Source organism: Balaenoptera acutorostrata, chromosome 2 (genome assembly GCF_949987535.1).
Source record: "Balaenoptera acutorostrata chromosome 2, mBalAcu1.1, whole genome shotgun sequence".
In the NCBI taxonomy this organism is placed as follows: domain Eukaryota; kingdom Metazoa; phylum Chordata; class Mammalia; order Artiodactyla; family Balaenopteridae; genus Balaenoptera; species Balaenoptera acutorostrata.
This window is the reverse complement of record NC_080065.1, coordinates 173,358,628-173,376,942: the sequence shown is the minus strand read 5'-3', so window position 1 is coordinate 173,376,942 and position 18,315 is coordinate 173,358,628. Positions and strand designations below refer to the sequence as shown.

General features: G+C 54.2%; 1 protein-coding gene across 1 annotated transcript; it reads right to left on the bottom strand.

The window, feature by feature from the left end:
* Positions 1-345: 345 nt before the first annotated feature.
* Positions 346-12,839, bottom strand: LSM4 (LSM4 homolog, U6 small nuclear RNA and mRNA degradation associated). The gene is made up of 5 exons (XM_007195465.2): positions 12,664-12,839; positions 8,566-8,607; positions 5,997-6,095; positions 2,948-3,131; positions 346-996 (listed from the first exon to the last, which is right to left on the bottom strand). Exons 1-5 carry the CDS (start codon positions 12,664-12,666, stop codon positions 905-907), a joined length of 420 nt encoding a protein of 139 aa, XP_007195527.1. The 5' UTR covers positions 12,667-12,839; the 3' UTR covers positions 346-904.
* Between the last annotated feature and the right edge of the window lie 5,476 nt (positions 12,840-18,315).

Sequence of the window (18,315 nt, the reverse complement as noted above, 5' to 3'; positions counted from 1 at the left end):
GTGAACTCTGGTGTTAATGGTGCTTGCAAAACAGGGACGGAGGGCAGAACACTGGTGGCAAGGCCAGGCGGGGTGGGTGTCCCGCTGGCTCCCACCTGGGACTTTCCTCCCCACACCTCCCCACAAAGAGAGGAGGGGGTCGCCTACTGCCCAGAGCCCAGTCTTGCCTTCCACGTGTTTTAAGAGGCTGCTGAGGGACATGGGGACCAGTGTCCCAACGAAATGCTTCCCCTCAGTGAGAGGCCACAGGGTACAAAAGGAAACTTCTTGCATGGGGCTGTGATTTCCTGAGGACACTACCTACTAGATGCACCCAGTGGTTCAAAAGGAATTATGGACTTACAGTTTGTAGTTGTATTTGTTTTTATTTTTGTAACACAAAGAGAGAGGAAGTGAAGGGACAGGGCCCAGCGTCGTCCCCCAGAACAGCTTCTGAGGCATACGTTCGCCTGGATTCGTTTTGAAAAGGCAATTTTGGGGTCCGTGTTTCAGGAAACTCTCCAGGCTGTCAATCTCAGTGCAAACAGCTTAAAATAAAAACCTCCCGTCTGTTCACCACACAGGGATCTAACACAAAATGCAAAACAAACCTGTTTGGAAAATGCCTGCCCTTAAAACAAGAGGGAGGGCTTTAAAGATGCATTAAACACAGAATCTTCCAGGAATCAAGTTGGCTGCGACTTCACAAAACCAGAAGCACAGAATAACGTTTCCAACTGTAGAACTGCTGGCTGACAAAAAAAGAGGAGGATCACAAGATGACAGGCAGGGGGTCCTCCCCCAACACCTGCCTCTTCTTTTTGTTCTGAACAGACTCATGAACTGGAGAGTAGAAACGCGGCCTTGCGGGTGGAAGCAGATGCTCGGAGGCGGCGGCTCAGTCTCTGGGGAACAGAGGGGCGGCTCACTGTTTGCCCGCCTGTCTGCCTGGCTTCTTTTCTGGTTGACCTCTGCCGGTGCCTGGGATTCCACCTCGGCCCCGGCCACCAAACACACCTGTGAGACAGGGGAAAGGGGTTTCAGCGGAGCCGGGCTGGGAGGCCCACTGTGGACTGGGAACAGGAACTGGAATCCTTAGACTATGGCCAAGTTGTTTAATCCCTCTGAGCCTCAGCTTCCACTTCTGTAAAGTGGGGGCAGTGATCCTACCTCTGGCGGGAAGGGCAGGTTGAGAATCTGAGGTGGAGTGTTGACCAGGGCTGGGCATGGGCAGTGCTCCAGAACATTCTCAGTGTGACAAGGGACTAGACCAGGCCCCCCAGGGGTGCGAAGGATGCCAGGGAGGACAGAGGTTGGCACCAAGTCACACTGGGGCTTGGGGCGGGCTTCCTGGAAGAGAGGGCTGGGGGCCAAGGTGGAGGGCAGTAACCAGAAGGACAAAGCCAGAAGGGCTTCCAGGAGGGGGGGGCACGAGCTAGGACAAGGCCTGGACTCAGTCCAGGGATGGGGCGATGACCCCCAGCTGTGAGGCTGGGAGCTGCACCAGGGGACCTGGGCCTTCCTCGCTCTGGCACCACCCGCATCTGGCCCAGGAGAGAAGCGTCTGGGTGGTTTGTGTGTGTCCAGCCTGGAGAAGGGGCAGGGGAGCCTCCTGAGCCCTGACCTCTGCAGTCAGTGGTGGGGCTGTTTCCAAAATACATTTTACGTGGAGCAACGGCACTGCTGTTGGGGGAGGTGGGTAGTCAGAGGGAGGGTGTGCCCCTGGCCCAGGGAGGTCCCAGAAGGATCAGGACAGCATGGGGACATGGAAATGTACACACAGGCCCCCTTCCTCCACAGACATGCAGGGGGCCCTCTGGGGACAGAAGCCAATGCTGGCAGGGTCTGCCTAACCTCATGTCTCATGGGGCAAGACCAGCTTTGCCAAGGGGAGCCTGGCTATGCGGGGACCCCTGTGAGATTTCCACTGGCTGTGGAAGGCCCTGTGGCCTCGGTTCGGACCCGCCCGAGCAAGCCGCTCTCCCCGTCCTCCCTGCTCCTTCAGGCAGTTTACTTGACAGTGGTGGCCCCCAGTGAAGAGTCTAGCCCTGGGGACAGGTCCTGGGACCCCTGGGGCCCTGCTCACCCCCATCCTAAGCTATCCTCCACCTGGGGTGCCCTCCTGCCCTCTTCCGTCTGGCTCCTTTCTGACTGTCACGTGAGCCTCAGCTCATGGCTGGCTCCTGTGTCCTTCCCAGCCCTGCCCACGAGCCCCCAAGGTGGGCCCCTGGCCTGGCACACAGGAGGCCCCTCCAGATGCAAGAGACAAAGCCAGGTCCCTCCAAGAACAGGAGCCAGGCCGGGGAGGCGGGGAAGGGCAGGGTCTGCAGATGGCCTCTGGGCTGAGGCCCCAGCTGACTGCACAAGTTTAATTTTATGCCAGATTTATAATCTCAGGGTGGTGTGGTGGGATCTATCCAAAAGGCGTGACCTTGGCTTTGTATAAAGGAGTCATAGCAGGGAAGGGTCCCATGCCGCGGCCCCGCACTGGGGTCCTCACCCACAGTCTAGTGAGGTGGGCACCGCGGGACCCTCTCTGCAGAGGGGAAACTAAGCCTTGGCGAGGTGCCCAGAGCACCTGCCAGGAAACAGGCAGGGCTCAAGTCCCAGGTCTACGTGGGCCTGGACCCGGACCTAAGGGAGCATTGAGAGCCACTGCGGGGCAGGAGGGCCCAGGTGGGTGAGGGTCAGCACTGACCACCAGGACTCAGCTGGGCTCCCCGGGTTGGGCTCCTGCAGCGGGGCAGGCGGCAACCAGCTGCGTCAGCTGTTCCGCAGAGGAGCCCCATGAGTCACAGCCCCCCAGCTCCATGTAGGAGGGGCTCAGAGCCAGGCCCTCGGCACCATGACGGCACCAGCCAAGAATGTCAACACTGGGCCGGGACGGATGCCACGTGCTGCAGTCACCCCCGCCAATGGGGAGGCCCCAGCAGCCTGCTAGGGAGGAAGCAGGGAGAGAAGGGCATACCTCGCCCGGCGCCCCCCATTCCGCGGCCCTTCTGCTGCTTCTGCTGCTGCAGGCCACCGCGGCCGCGGCCCTTGGCCACCACCTCCTCCTTGACCATGTCGATGATCTCATCAGGGATGCGCAGGTACTTGATGGTGCTGCCGCGGATGTAGCACTCGGGCATCCGCCAGAATTTGTCCCCGTCCTGTGACAGAGGGGGTGTGTGTCAGATCTGTGGCAGGTAGGGTCCCTGCAGAGCAGGTGCAGATGCCGGGGCAGCATCTGTCCCCTCAGGCCGCCTGCACCTGGCATTGCCCCCACAGGCTGCAAAGTTCTTCGTCCTGGACGGGACACTGGAGGGGCCGCCCTCCAGCAGGATCTCTCCAGATCCTTGGCAGCCCTTCACACATGAGAGAGGGTGGGGCAGGGCCTCGTGAGAAGCCTCCGCGTCCTCAGCCTGTCCTCCAGTGGGGGATGCAGCCCGAAGCCTGGAGAAGGGTGAGGCTGTCCCACGCGCCAGGTGCTGCCACAGCCCAGCTCCTCCCCCTCCTCCCCCAGCCTTCCAGAACTCACCTTCTGGAACCCTCTCTATGCACCCTGACTCATTCATTCACACAAGTATCTCGTGGCAGGGTCTGAGCTGGGCCTGGGACACAGGTGAGCAGGACAGAGACCCTGTGTGATGGGTGAAGAGGGCCAGGAGGGGGTGGGGAGCCAGGTCTGGGGCCAGCCAGGGGCAGCTCCCAGTGATGCCAGTTTTCAGGGGAGCTAATGGAAGCTAGAGAGACAAGGGGCTTGTAAAGTTGCAGACTCCTGAGCAACGCCGACCCTGCAGTTCTTAGGATGCTGACTGTTTCCTCCCCACCACCACATACCCTGCGACCAGCACAAGGCCTTCCCTCCACGCTACCTCCTGCTGCCCTTGGGCGGGAGCCCGGAGCCTCATCCATCAGATGAATTCTCCGGCCCCACCCCTGTTGCCCAGGCCAGAAGCCTGGGTAACCCCTCCCCCACACCCCTAGAAATCAGACCAAGACATCTCCCTGCTTAGATCCCAATCAGCGCCCCGTTGGCCCAAGGACGAGGTCCAAACTCCTCAGTGTGGTTCCAGAGGGCCTGAGATCCAGCCCCACCCTGGCTGCCCTCTCTCGGCACTCGATGTGCCTTCCAGATGGAACTTTCTGGAACACACACAGTGGGCTTCTGGCCCCCAGCACTTTGCACACGTTGTTCCCACCTTTTCATGTCTGGCTAACTCCAGCCCTCAACAGGCCTTGCTTCCAGCCTCCCTGCAACCCCCAGTCCTCCTGCATGACACTCATCAGCGGTGCCTGGGCCGATGTGGCCCAGCCCAGTGGAGGTACTCGGCAGGGACAAATGGAATGTTTGCCGGCCAACTCTTCCCAGGAACACACACGAGAGCCCCCGACCCATACAGGAACCCCAAGAGGCCTCAGAGCATTCCTTTCCCAGAAATGGTAGGCGAGGGGCCAAGTCCGTGGGGATGCAAAGTACAGCCAGACAGAAACAATGATTGTGTGCAAGCTCAGGGCTGGGGCTGGGCTGGGGCCGGCGGCTCAGCGCGAGGCTTTCCCTCAGCCAAGGGCAGGCCGAGCCCAGCGCGCTCCCTGTAGGAACAGGATTTACTGTGCTTTCCATGGGGTCAGCTAAATGCCTCCCGACCCTTGCTCTCCCGTGCTTTCTCAGCCCCTGAGGTCTCTGTGTTCAGCCACCTGCTACCCAAGGGAAGGAGAGGCTGCCATCACCTGTTTACAGATGAGGACTCCGGGTGGCCTGCGTGAGACGGTACCTCCCACCAGCCTCTCCTCCCAACTGCTGGGTCACAGAGGGGGACTCCCCAGGGGGAGCCACGTGTCCAGTCTCGGCTGGCCGTGGAGGCCGGACGGACCTTGCCCCGAGACCCAGTGATTGGTTCTAGGTGCCAGAAGTGGACACAGACCTAACGGCGATGTGCAGAAGGACAAGTGCTCAGCTGTGCACTGCGGCACCGTCTGCCACAGGCACACTGGAAACGCCTGCCACCAGGAGTTCGGTCCCAAGAAGCAGGTCACAGAGCCGAGCAGGTGAGGGCAGGGGGTCACAGCCCTCTGTCTGCCTTTTGGGGTGTGAACTGTCCAGGAGCACAGACCGGGGTGAGAGTGGCTGCCTTGTGCTCTGCTGTATGCTGGCGTGGCGAGCCCTGGGGGCACACTGCCTGTGGCTCAAGACAGCCGGGCCCTGCCTGGGCCCCCCAGGAGCTTCCTCCCCGTAACATGAGGGGCTATCTTGGGCAGGGGGACGGAGACCGGAATAAGGTGAGAGGAAAGCTCTAGCAGAAGCCAGTGCAGATTAGGGGGAGGGAGTCCTGCCTTCCTCACTGTCCTCATCACTCTGTGGATCACCCCAAGGCGGGGAAGGCCAGTGACCCTGGGGAACATTCTCCCCCACCCCGGCCCTGCACTTCCTGGTTTCAGGCCTCAGGGGAAACACGCCCTGTGGTGACCCGGACATCCCACGGTCACGCCACCACGGCCCACATGGTGGGCAATGCCCACAGCCAGGACCAAAGGCAGCAGAGGCTGATAAGGAGGGTGGGGCCTGCCCTGGAGGCCACCCCTCCCTGTAGAGCAGGGATTTATGGCCAGAAGCACCCCCCAGGCCCAAGTCCTTCTTGGTCAGGGGTGGCACCCGGGGGTGCGGGAACAGCTCAGTACCTGCCGGGCAGCATCCCCGCAGGTGCAAAGTCCAGGGCACTAGAGAGACTTGGAGCCTTGTCCGGCTGTGCCCCCCCAACATCCTGCCCAGTCCCTCGGGCCCCACCCCTGCAAGAGGCTCCGCCCCTGGCAGGATGACCGGTTGTATAGGCTGAGGTAGGCACCCTCCCACTCCTCCCACACGTCCAGGGAAGGGCTTCTACCCCACTTGGAAGCAAGGATGCTGAGGCTCTGTAAAGCCCCAGGTCCCAGTGCGCATTCCTGGCCACACGACCCCCATTCGCTGTGCCCACCAGACCGGCGCTGCCCCAAGGCCCCCAGGCAGCGGGTGCAGACTCGGGGCGCAGGGCACTCACCCTGGATGTGCAGATCACCTCACGCAAGTTGATGTTCATCCAGTTGTCGCAGCTCACCAGGTGCCCATTGTACGTCTCCCCATTTTTGAGCTCCACCAACTGGAGAGAAAACGGGTCCCACGTCAGTCTCAGGCCCCAAGGGAGGTGCAGACTTACCCCGAAGAGCAGGCCACCACCACCGGGCCTCATTCAGACACATCCTCGGCTCTTCTTGGGACCCACTGGCCACAGCACACGGTGCCCAGGCCCCCAGGGGCCCACCTTACAGGAGACACACTCTGCTTTCTCGGTACGCTTTGCTGGGCACTGTAGACTTTCTAGGATGAAACCATTTTTGTGTGTGTGGAAGAAACAAACAGACAAAAAACCCCCCCACATCTTTAAAGGAATGAGTGAGGGTGGCCAGGGGCCGGGCAGGTGCCCGGTGATGACACACGTGTGATCCTTGGTGGTCTGGAAAAACTGTTTTTCATTGCAATAACTACTTGCTTATTTTGATGTGTTTCGGGAAAAGCGCGTCATGCGGAAGACAGGCTTTTGCTAGGAAAAGGCTGAGACTTAAAAAAGAATCAACTTATTTTTTTTTTTTTTTTTTTTTAATGAGGATCTTGAATCAGATGCGTATGTTTTTTGATTGATTGATTGATTGATTGATTTTGGCTGTGTTGGGTCTTCGTTTCTGTGCGAGGGCTTTCTCCAGTTGTGGCAAGCGGGGGCCACTCTTCATCGCGATGCGCGGGCCTCTCACCGCCGCGGCCTCTCTCGCCGCGGAGCACAGGCTCCAGACGCGCAGGCTCAGCAGTTGTGGCTCACGGGCCCAGCCGCTCCGCGGCATGTGGGATCTTCCCAGGCCAGGGCTCGAACCCGTGTCCCCTGCATTAGCAGGCAGACTCTCAACCACTGCGCCACCAGGGAAGCCCAAAAAAGAATCAACTTAGAGAATGAACTTATGGTTACCAGAGGGGATTGGTGGGGGGAAGGGATAGTTAGGGAATTTGGGATTGACATGTACACAGGACTATATTTAAAATGGATAACCAACAAGGAAGTACTGTATAGCACAGGGAACTCCGCTCAATATTATGTAACAACCTAAATGGGAAAAGAATTTGAAAAAGAATAGACACGTGTATATGTATAACCGAATCACTTTGCTGTACACCTGAAACTAACAACATTGTTAATCAACTATACTCCAACATAAAATAAAAAGTTTAAAAAAAAAAAAATCAACTCTCGGGGCTGGAGAGGCACTGGGCTCACAGCTGCCACCTCTGCATCGTTCCGTGGGCCGGGCATGGGCGCAGGCACCGGCATAATGAGCGCCAGCAGCAGCCTGGTCCGTGCCTATGACTTCCTGCTGAAGTTCCTGCTGGTGGGTGACAGTGACGTGGCGAGGGTGAGATCTTGGCGAGCCTGCAGGACGATACAGCTGAGTCCCCGGACGGCCACCTGGCAGACATCATGTGCTCTCCTGCTGCCTTCTGCAGTGCTGCAGACATTTTCCAGCTACTCTGCCCGTTTCCCTTGGCAACCACTTTAAGATTTAAAATATGATTTGTAAAGTCATCACTTTCAAGTTTGGAAAAGAAAAAAGAAAAAAAAGGAATCAACTCAGCTATCTGCCCAAGAGAAACGAAGACATACATCCATGGAAAAATGTGTTCATGGATGTTCCCAGCAGCTAAAATCTTCACGAATAGCCAAAAAAGTGGAAACAACCCAAATGTCCATCATCAGTGGACAAATGGATAAATAAAACGTGATGTATCCACACAATAGAACATCACCTGGCCGTAAGGAATGAAGCTTTGACACACGTTACAATGTGGACAAACCCCGAGAACATCATGCTGAGTGAAGGAAGCCAGACACGAAAAGCCACATGTTGTGTGATCCCACTTACAGGAAATGTCCAGAACAGGCAAATCCACAGAGACAGAAAGCAGATTAGTGGTTGCCAGGGGCTGGGGCGGGGGGGAGGGGGAGGGGAGCAGCTGCTAATGGAGACTAGGTCACCTTTTGGCGTGACAGGATTGCTCTGGAACTACATAGAGGTGGTGGCTGCACAACACTGTGAATGTACTGAACGTCCCTAAACTGTACTTCAAAAGGTTGAATTGTATGGTATGTGAATAACGTCTGAATTAAAAAAAAGAAAAGACAACAGAACATATTGACAGATACTACACTGTATCACGAAAGGACAAAAGCAGCTGAGGGAATGAGCATCGCATGAACCTATCCATATTTTAAAAAATCATTCACGTTTACACACACATTAGAAGTCCAGATGTGTATATATCAAAGAATAGTTAAATTGTTGGGAAGATGAACGAAGAGGTGCTTCCACTTTCTCTGAATCTCTAGTATTTGACACTTTTAATAAGCATGTATTACTTTGATCAGGAGCAGAAATGACACAGGTCCTGACGCACGTGGGAGGGAAAAGAGGACAGGCAGGAAGTGGTTTTGGCTGGAGGCACCTCACCCTTTGCCCAGTGTCCCTGTCCCTGTGCTGAGGCTGGTCCCCGCTGAAATGTGCCATCCCAGACCGGCACGTACTCACCATTGGGTGATTCTGAGCCGTTTTCAGCAGTGACAAAGGAAGCTGAAAGGCAAACAAAAGCACATGACTTGTTTCATCAGCGCTGTGGAGCCCTGGCCTCTGGGCAGGGCTGGGACTCCAGGAGCACACATTCCCTGACACAAACGCAGCTTCTGAACTCTGCCGGAGCCCAGGACACATACCTGCCTCCTAGTTTAGGACAGAAAAGTCTCAGGAACACCCCCACCCCTGCAATCGCAGAGGCAGCTGCCCTCTGGTCTTGGCGCTGACCATTCTGGGCATTTCTTTGTAGCTCAGGCTGCATATAGTCCCACCCCTGACAGGACCAGGTGTAGCCCTCCATGCTTATCAACAGCATCACAGCACACGGGTTCTGCTGCTGCTTGCATTTTTGCTCCACTGATGTTTCTGAGATACATCCAGGTTGATACATGCAGCTCTAGCCGGGCCTTTCATTTTCGGCATGGTAGGTGGTTATCATCACACCCACTTTATGGACAGAGACACTGCGGCTCAGAGACTGAGGAACTTGCCCGGCACCAGAGAGCTAGTGAGAGACGGAGCTTGACTTGACCCCATCTGTCAGAAGCCAGCTCACGCTGAGCCCACACTTCAGGGGGCAGCCCTGATTGAACCAAGAGTGATTTGGCCAGGCGCAACTGGCCTCCCGATCTGAGGAGGCCACATCTGAGCTGGGTGTTCATAGAGAAATTCACCAGGTGAGAGGAAGAAACATTTCAGAAGAAGCCTGTGGTCACTGCAAGTGAGAGCAGATAAAGGATGGGATTTCAAAACTCCCCCTGATAAGGTGAACTTTCAAGATAGTTCTTTTCCCATTACTACTGAATTTCTTTTTTATAAAAAACATATAGTGTAATTGGGGAAAAAAAATCAGTTCTTTTCATTTTGGGTACACAAATCACGACCCATACACTGGGGCCTGTCTCTGGGTCTCCAGAACGGTGACTCAGGTGGCAGTGCTTGGGTCCAGGGTCCAGTGACAGCCTATCCAGTATAGCCAGGTGAAGGTTCTAGACCAAGGGCCCCACAAGATGGGAAACTGCCTCAGCAAGGACCACACCTTGCCCAAGCAACTTTGGAATTCTAAGTTGGCCTGAGCCCCAGGACTTCTTGGCAGGGGAGTCCCAGCCCACCCTCACCCTCCAATAGGGGGCAGCTGCTTCTCCAGGTGGTGGGGACTGTGAGGCCTCTCTCAGGAGGCCACAAGGGGCCCTCAACCCCCAGAGGATGGCTCCCTATGGAAGGGCTTGGTGGGGGGGATATCTCACATCCCACGGGCCTTCCCTAAGAGCCACCCGGGGAAGATCCAGGGGTGGCAGGAAGCCAGGCCCAAGCCCACTTCCTGCACTGGCTTCCTGGAAGGGCACGATAAGGAGGAAGGAGCCACGTGGAGAGGAGGTGGCTGCTCCAAGGAGGGTGGGCAGGCAGGCTGGGGTCCCAATGTGGCCAACCTGCAGCTCCTGCCCTCTCCTCTGGAATGCATCTGTGTGAGGCTGCCGGCTGCGGAGAGCTGGAGGCTCAGCCGCGCATGCGGGAGCCACACACCCAGGGGGTATTTTACAACGGAGAAGCCTCACGCTTTGCTGGGCAAGCCTGTTCTGTGTGTCCGCAGTGGGAATCTGGACCAGGGCGATGACACACCTAGGTCCTCCTCCCAGACCACCAGAGAGGGGACAGGGCCAGCTTCGCCCTGGAAGGCGAGAATGAAGATGGACTCAGTGCTGAGAGGTGGAGGGAGGGTCACAGCAGTACCCTCAAGGCCCCTCTAGATGAGGCACCAGCGGTAGAGCAGATGGGACCTGCCCAGGGACACGGAGCAAGATCCCGCTAAAGCCGGGGAAAGTAGGCTGATGCCTGTCAGCAGGGGACCCACAGACGTCCTTCAATGGCATACAGAGCCTCTATGCCGGTCCCTCTCAGGTTGCCACCCTGTCCCAGCTACTGGCGGCACAGCCCTGAAGGACCCACAGCCTCCTTAGCTGTTGCTGGCAGTGTGCCCTCAGAATACAGCCGCGACACAGATGGGTCCAGCACCTGCTCACAACCCTCGCCTGCGCAGCTGCTCCCTAGGCGGCCCACAGAGCCAGGCCTGACACAGCTCCAGCAAACTGGCCCACTCTGCTCCTCACACACCATGCCCGGTGCTGCTGGCCAAGCTTTGTTCCTCGGTTCCCTCTGCCTGGGGTGCCCTTCCCCAGGCTGGTGGCTGCTCCCTCAGCCAGGCCCTCACTATAACCCCATCGAGGGAACGAGGTTTCCACCTGGGCCACCCTCTGCGGTTTCTATTATAGGACGTAGCCAGTCTCTAATTAACTTGTTTATTTATTATGTCTCCCTGGCTAGACTGGAAGTGCCACAAGCCTCCTGCTAGACTGGAAAATTCAGAGGGTGTGGATTTTGTCCAGCACTGAACACCGGGCCAGGCACACGTGAAGGACTCAGTAAATATTTTCTGAACAAATAAGGCACACACCACCAAGGGAGGCACTTGGGGCAGGGGGGAATTCTTGCTCAAAGGAGAGGTGGCATTGGGGTAGCAATGCCAAGCAGAGGTCACATCTTGCCATCTTCTACGTCCTTGTCCCCAAACTGTGCTGGAGACAGAGGCGAAAGGAAGGGGAAGATCCCGGTGAACTTGAAAGCCAAGGGGAAGGGGTGGCGGTGGCAGGGGTGGGGGGATGGAAGACACTTGAAGGTGCCAGGGAGACAGGAAAGGGCCAAACACACAGTTCAGTGGGAGACAGGGTCATCTGGAGTCGGGAAAGTCATAAAAAAGCTTCAGGCATGAGAATTCCTTTTTCTGGCCTTTCTCAGAATGCCTGGGGTCTGACCCTCAGGCCTGGGCCAATCCAGGACTAGACCTAATGGTATCCTGAGGCTCCCAACTCAGGAAGCTGCTGCAGACCACCCACTCCCTCGCCCAGACCTCTGCTTCCGGCCCTGCCCTGACCACAGGGAACAGGCAGTGTGTCATGCCTTGTCCACTCCTGAACACTCCTCAGAAGGCGGGAACAGGCTGAATGAAGGAATCTGTACTTCGCACAGACACTGTTCTAGGCTCTGGGACTATATGAGGATAAAAAACAAAGATCCTGTCTCCATGGAACTTAAAAGATGCATTCTTCCAGTTCTGCCCAGTCCCTCAGATCAACTCCACCCTCCAGCTGAGAGGAACCTGCTTCCTTCTCTCCATCCCTACACTGACCAGGAGAATTTAGTGAATCCTCATGGTCGACTCTGAAAAATGTGCAGCCACCATCTCAGAGCAACGCAGGTGCTGATGGGCCAAGTACTCTCCCAAGAAGCTCCCAGCTCTCAATTCCTCTGTGTGGACCTCCGTTTCCCTGTCATACGCAGGGGGCACAGGCACTCTCTGGGTTAGATCTACAACTTCCACAACTTGTGAGCGCCATGGCCCTGGGGAGGCTTCCTGTCAGGGCCTCAATTTTTCTTTTTGTGAACTGGGAGGATGCAGTTAGTCCATCCTTAGCTCAAAATACCCCCTCTCTCCCTCTGAACAACATACTGTATGACACAGGAAGAAGCAAACCCTTCTCCGGGTCTGTTTGTCAGCCTGAAAAAGACAGGCACAGGAGGTTGTGCGGCTAGCATTCTAAGGGCCTTACAAGCCCTGAAATTCCTTAAATTGGTTTAATTTGAGAACGCACACCGGCCCCCTACTTCCTGACGCTCTAGCTTTACAATCTATGAGGTTAGACTGGGTCGGATGCACTCGGAGTCACTTCCCTGCCCGAAAAGTCACTCTGCTGCATTCACCGGGCCCTTCGGTGGGTCCCCTTCCTCTCCGGCCTGTTTCCCCACCTGAAAAATGGGAAGACTGCGGCCAGACCGCTATACTATGATTACACGTTCGTTCAGTCACAAGTTCCCCTGAGACCGACTTGCTGGGTGTCCTGAGAGAAGCCCCTGCCGTCCGCGGTCTCAGTTACCACCCCCTCGGGCCGGGGAGGGGGGGGAACTCGAGGCCCGGATGGTACGCTCGCTCCGCATCACCCCAGCCCCAGCACCCGCCCCGAGGGCCCTTGGCAGCCGGCTCCCCCGTCGCCTTGCCCTCACCATGGTGTCGGCGGGGACCGGGCTCCCCGGCCACTTCCGCCACCGCCGCCGCCGCTCACGTTCCCGCCGGTAGCAGCCCCGCTGCGCGCCACTAGGCTGAAATGGAGTGGCAGCGACGCGAGCCAGTCAGAGAGGGGCTCGTGGGAAGGACAACCAATCCACGCAGAGTAAGGCGAGGCCTACTAAGCACGAGGGCGGGGCGGGCCGTGTTCTCACAGGAGAAATAAGGGACAGACTCGTAAAGTGCCGCCGTGAGTGCTGCAAAAGGGGGGGGGCGGAGCAATATGCGCAGGCGCAGGAGGCCTTGTGGGTAAGGGCGCATGCGCAGGCGAAACCCTCGCGGATCTCGGCTCCACGCTGTGGGCGAAGGCGGTTATTACGTCCAGTTTCGAGACAGAGAAATGGAAGCTCTTTGGTTCTTATTGGGATGTGCTTAATGTCTCCTTTCGGGCCCCTCCTCTCCTGAGTCTCATTGTTGTAGTTGACCATTATCCAAGGCACGTCTTTTGGTAGGTTGGAATCCCGGCTGTGCCCTTTAAGCCTCAGTTTGCCTCCCTTTGAAATGGCCGTAATAATAGTGTCTGCGCTAGAAGATTGCAGTGAGGACGGAACGAGTTAAGCCACGGAAAAGCACGTAGAACAGAATGTGGCACATACTGAGCACTTGATACACGGGTGTGCAACATTGAGCACCTACTATGGACCCGCTCCTAGAAACACAGACGTGAATAAACCAGACAAAACTCCAGGCCCTCCTGAGGCTTAGGAGCCCACTGAGGAGACAGATGGTAAACAAATAGTTCGGAAAATGTATTAGTTTCCTTGGGCTACCGTAACAGAGTGATCAAACTGGGTGGCTTTAAACCATAAAACTTGACCCAGAAGTCTGAAATCAAGGTGTTGGCAGGGTTGGTTCCTTCTGAAGGATCTGAGGCACAATTCATCCCATGCCTCTCTCCCAGCAATCCTTGTAGTCTTTGGTTTATTTATTTCTTTTTATCTTTTATTTTTTATAAATTATATTTATTTTTGGCTGCGTTGGGTCTTCATTGCTGCGTGCAGGCTTTCTCTATTTGTGGTGAGCAGGGGCCACTCTTCACTGTGGTGTGTGGGCCTCTCACTGCGGTGGCTTCTCTTGTTCCGGAGCACACACGTAGGCTCAGTAGTTGTGGCACACGGGCTTAGTTGCTCCGTGGCATGTGGGATCTTCCCAGACCAGGGCTCGAACCCATGTCCCCTGCATTGGCAGACGGATTCTTAACCACTGTGCCACCAGGGAAGTCCCGTAGTCCATGGTTTATAAACACATTACTCCAGTCTCTGCCTCTGACATCACATGGCTTTTCTCTGTCTCAGATCTTCCTCTTCTTTTCTATGAGGACACTCCTTTCTCTTATTAGGCCCACCCTAAATCCAGGATAAATTTCATCTTGAAATCCTTAATTATATCTGCAAAGACTTTATTTCAAATAAGGTCATATTAACAGATATGGGGGTTAGAACTTATCTATGTTATCCAAGATATGCCAGGACATTTCTTTTTAGGGACAATACTCAACCCACTACATCAAGTATTAGCTATGATTCCTTTGAATATAGACATTTATTTGAATAGTTCATGTCTCCTAGGTGACCATGCATGTACTTTCACACACTCTGAGCATATCTGCAGCCTGAATTTCCAGGAAAGGTCCAGCTAGATGGCCATTGAGGGTTCCTTCCTCTGCCTTGACTTTCACAGATGCCTTGACCTTCAGGTCTGTAAACGAGACATAGATGTTCTCCTCCAGTGATTACCCTTCTCCAGCCCTCCTTAGTGTCAGCGCTGACCCGAGAGCTTTTTCTTTTCTTTTTAATTTTTTGACTGCACCACGTGGCTTGTGGAATCTTAGTTCCCTGACCAGGGATTGAACCCGCCCCGGCAGTGAAACTGACAAGTCCTAACCACTGGACGGCCAGGGAATTTCCGAGAGCTTTTTCGTACCAAGCCCAGAGCCAAGCCCAGAGCCAAGCTCTTCCAGCTGTAAAGTCCCTATTCCTCTCAGAGCCAGCTCAGGGACCCCCTGATGCTCAGCTTCTCAATAAAAGATTCCCCTGCATCAGGTCTCAGAGACCTGGGCAGAAGAGGATGGGACCTCACAGGCCCAGCCACCTCCCACTGGGCAGGTTTAGGGCACCAAAATCTCCCCTCCAGGACCTGGTGAGGGGAAAGGGGTCTGGGGACCGGCTTTGCTATGAAGGAACTGAGTGACTCAGGCATGTTTCTCCCTCTCCCTTCTCGTTAAAAACAGGAATACAGGGCTTCCTTGGTGGCGCAGTGGTTGAGAATCTGCCTGCCAATGCAGGGGACACGGGTTCGAGCCCTGGTCTGGGAAGATCCCACATGCTGCGGAGCAACTGGGCCCGTGAGCCACAACTATTGAGCCTGCGCATCTGGAGCCTGTGCTCCGCAACAAGAGAGGCCACGATAGTGAGAGGCCCGCGCACCGCGATGAAGAGTGGCCCCTGCTTGCCACAACTAGAGAAAGCCCTCGCACAGAAACGAAGACCCAACACAGCTAAAAATAAATAAATTTAAAAAAAAAACACCAAGAAAAACAGGAATACCGATCTTCCTGGACTTACGATGGGGTTACGTCCCAATAAACCCATCATACATTGAAAATATCATAAATTGAAAAGACATTTAATACACTTAGCCTACTAAACATCGTAGCTTAGCTTAGCTTAGCCTACGTTTAAACGTGCTCAGAACGCTCACATTAGCCTATAGTGGAGCAAAATCATCAAACACAAACCTATTTGATAAAATGTTGAATATCTTATGTAATGTGTTGAACACTGTACTGAAAGTAAAAAACAGAATAGTTTTAAGTGTATCAGTTGTTTACCATTGTAACCATATGACTGACTGGGAGCTGAGGCTCACTGCCAGCTGCCCAGCATCACGAGAGTGTATGTCTAGCCCGGGAAAAGATCAAAATTCAAAGTTCAGTTTCTACTGAATGATTGCTTTCGCACATAATGAAGTTGAAAAATCTGAAGTCAAACCATCATAAGTCGGGGACAGTCTGTGATCGTCTCTGCAAATCAGGGTTACTGTGTGGAGTGATCACATGTGAAACCCATATAGAGTACCAAGCACCTGGTAGCCCTGGACCCACAGTTGTCCTTCATGTCTTAGTTTGGGGTCTTCCCTCCCCCAGAAGCTGACCCTGAGATGAGGACTCAAGGACACATGGAGTATTCAGGGGGTGACCCCAGGAAGTCCCCACTAGGGATGGAGACCTGAGACAGGGAGGGAAGGATCCCTGCAGTGGATGCCAATGAGCAGGTGACAAAGTGGGCACCTGAGGGTTAGTCCAGCTGTGGACCTTAGGGAGACAGCATAAGAGCTTGTGTCTCAAAGTGGTCCCACCCAGGGTCAGGGAAGAGTTTATTTTCCCCTCTATCATTGGCTTGGGGATGCTCCCAGGGGTGCTGGTGAGGTCAGGGAAGTGTGCAGGATGCTAATAAGTGGCCAAAAGTGATATGCCGATTGGGCTAGAGGGATCAGTGTGACCAGCCGAGCCTTATTTGCCAAGGGTAAAGCCCGCTTTGATGTAAACAACAGAAAATGGGCTACATGAAGTGCTCCAGCGTCAACATGGTGGTGGAAGTAGGAAGAAAATTGCATGCTGGTTCACCTCGTTCTGACTTTTCTAGACTTTTCTATGTGCAGTCCTTCTCCTTTTGCACAACTGACAAACTCCTATTCATCCTTGAAAATTCTTCTTGGGTGACCCCGTGTGGCGGACTATGGTTACTGCAGATTTGGTCAGCTCTTTCAACACAGGGGAGGCCAATCGGAGTTCCCCGTCCACCTGGGCATAGTCGTTGGCTAAAGAGGAGCAAGTGACCAACCAAGGCCAATTAGACGCACCCTTGGGATGGATACTGAGGGCCAGAAGGGAGAAAAGTGCTTTCCATAGAGGTTTTTAAAAGTGCAGTAGTGAAAGCCCAGTGCCATCCCGATTGATCTTCTGGAAGAAGCTCTCTGCAGGTTGAATCTAACATAGAATTCCTCTGTGGAAAAGAGGCACAGTTTGAGCCCCTGGATCTAGCTATATCTGAAGTCATAAGGTGCGACTTTCCACTTATATGAGCCCAACAAGTTGTCTTTTATTGCTTAATCCACTTGGAGTTTGGACTCTGTCCCCAGGAATTGGCAGGCCCTCCACTGATGCATAGCTGCTCTGTGAATTCTTCAATGACTGCCCCCCCAAATCTAATCATTCCTTCTCTTATACTTTGAACTTCAGTACCTTGCATTGATTTTCATCATTACCTGGTTTGTAATTGTACCACGCTGTAATTGCTCGTTTGCACACTTAAGCCTTCTTGACCCTGACTTGTAGGAGCAACATGAGAGTTTGCATGGGCCGCTATTTTAGGCTGTCAGCACAGTTTTTCCTTCCCCCCATCATGGACACATGGCCCAGGCTCAACCAATCAGAGGTCTTCCCTGGAAGTCTCCTGGAATTGCAGAGCTGGAGTAATGTGAGTCCGGTACAGACATGGCCATCTTTTCACTTTAGAATCTTGGCCCTGTTTAATCCTGGATCCAGCTGTACCTGATGCTTCAGAAAATCATCATCCTTTCCTATCCCTTGAAAATACTCCTCTACTTTTTTCCAGTCCAGTTTAAATTGTATTTCTGACAGCGGAAACCTAAAGAGTGTGAACCAATGTGCCTATCAAATTTAAAAAGATACACTATCCTCCACTTAAAAAAAAAGGGGGGGGAGGGGGATCATAAAACTCAATGTTGGCAAGGTTGTCCTGAAACTGGTAGACATATATTTTCTTTTAAGTGGGGGAGAAATGGCATTATGTTTCAAAATCCATAAAAGTGTCACACCCTGCAACTCAGTAATTCATTTCTGAAATTTTATACTAAGGAGGTCTTGCAAATGAAGGGAACTGCTCCATACCAAGACCTTGCAACAATGTTGCCAATTCTAAAAGAGCAGAAAGAATATAAATGTCTAACAGCAGTGGACTGGTTGAGTAAGCTATGTTTCCTCCACTAGACAGAAAATTTTCCATTCATTAAAAAATTATATGTAAATCCTCCCCCACCCCCACCCCCGGGAGCGGGCAGTGGGCTGAGCTTAGTGGTTAGATTCTAAAAAAGAGAGAAAAGGGAAAATAGTAACTTGACAGTGGGGACATGGCACATACCACCCGTAGTGGGTTGAATGGTGGCCCCTCAAACACATGTCCAAGTCCTGACCCCAGTACCTGTGAATGTGACCTTATTTGAAAAGAGTCTTTTCAGATGTAATTAAGTTAAGGACCCTGGGATCACCTGGGATTCAGGATGGAGCCAGAACCCAATGACTGATGTCCTTCTAAGAGAAGGCAGAGGGAGATTTGAGACACAGACAGAGAAGACAGAGGCAGGGATTGGAGTGATGCAGCCAAAAGCCAAGGAACACCTGGAGCCCCCAGAAGCTGGGCAAGACAAAGAAGGATTCTTCCCTAGGGCCTCTAGAGGGAACGTGGCCCTGCTGACACCTTGATTTCAGACTTCTGGCTTCCTGAAGTGTGAGAGAATAAATTTGTGTTGTTTAAGCCACCGAGTTCGTGGTCAGTTGATACAGCAGCCAC

Bases quoted from the DNA above. Each gene is read 5' to 3' on its own strand.
- LSM4 (XM_007195465.2), bottom strand. The intron at 6,096-8,565 runs GTGAGTACGTGC...TTTTCTCTCCAG, and splicing joins CGGCTCAGAATCACCCAATG to TTGGTGGAGCTCAAAAATGG. The intron at 997-2,947 runs GTATGCCCTTCT...CCTGTCTCACAG, and splicing joins AATGGGGGGCGCCGGGCGAG to GTGTGTTTGGTGGCCGGGGC.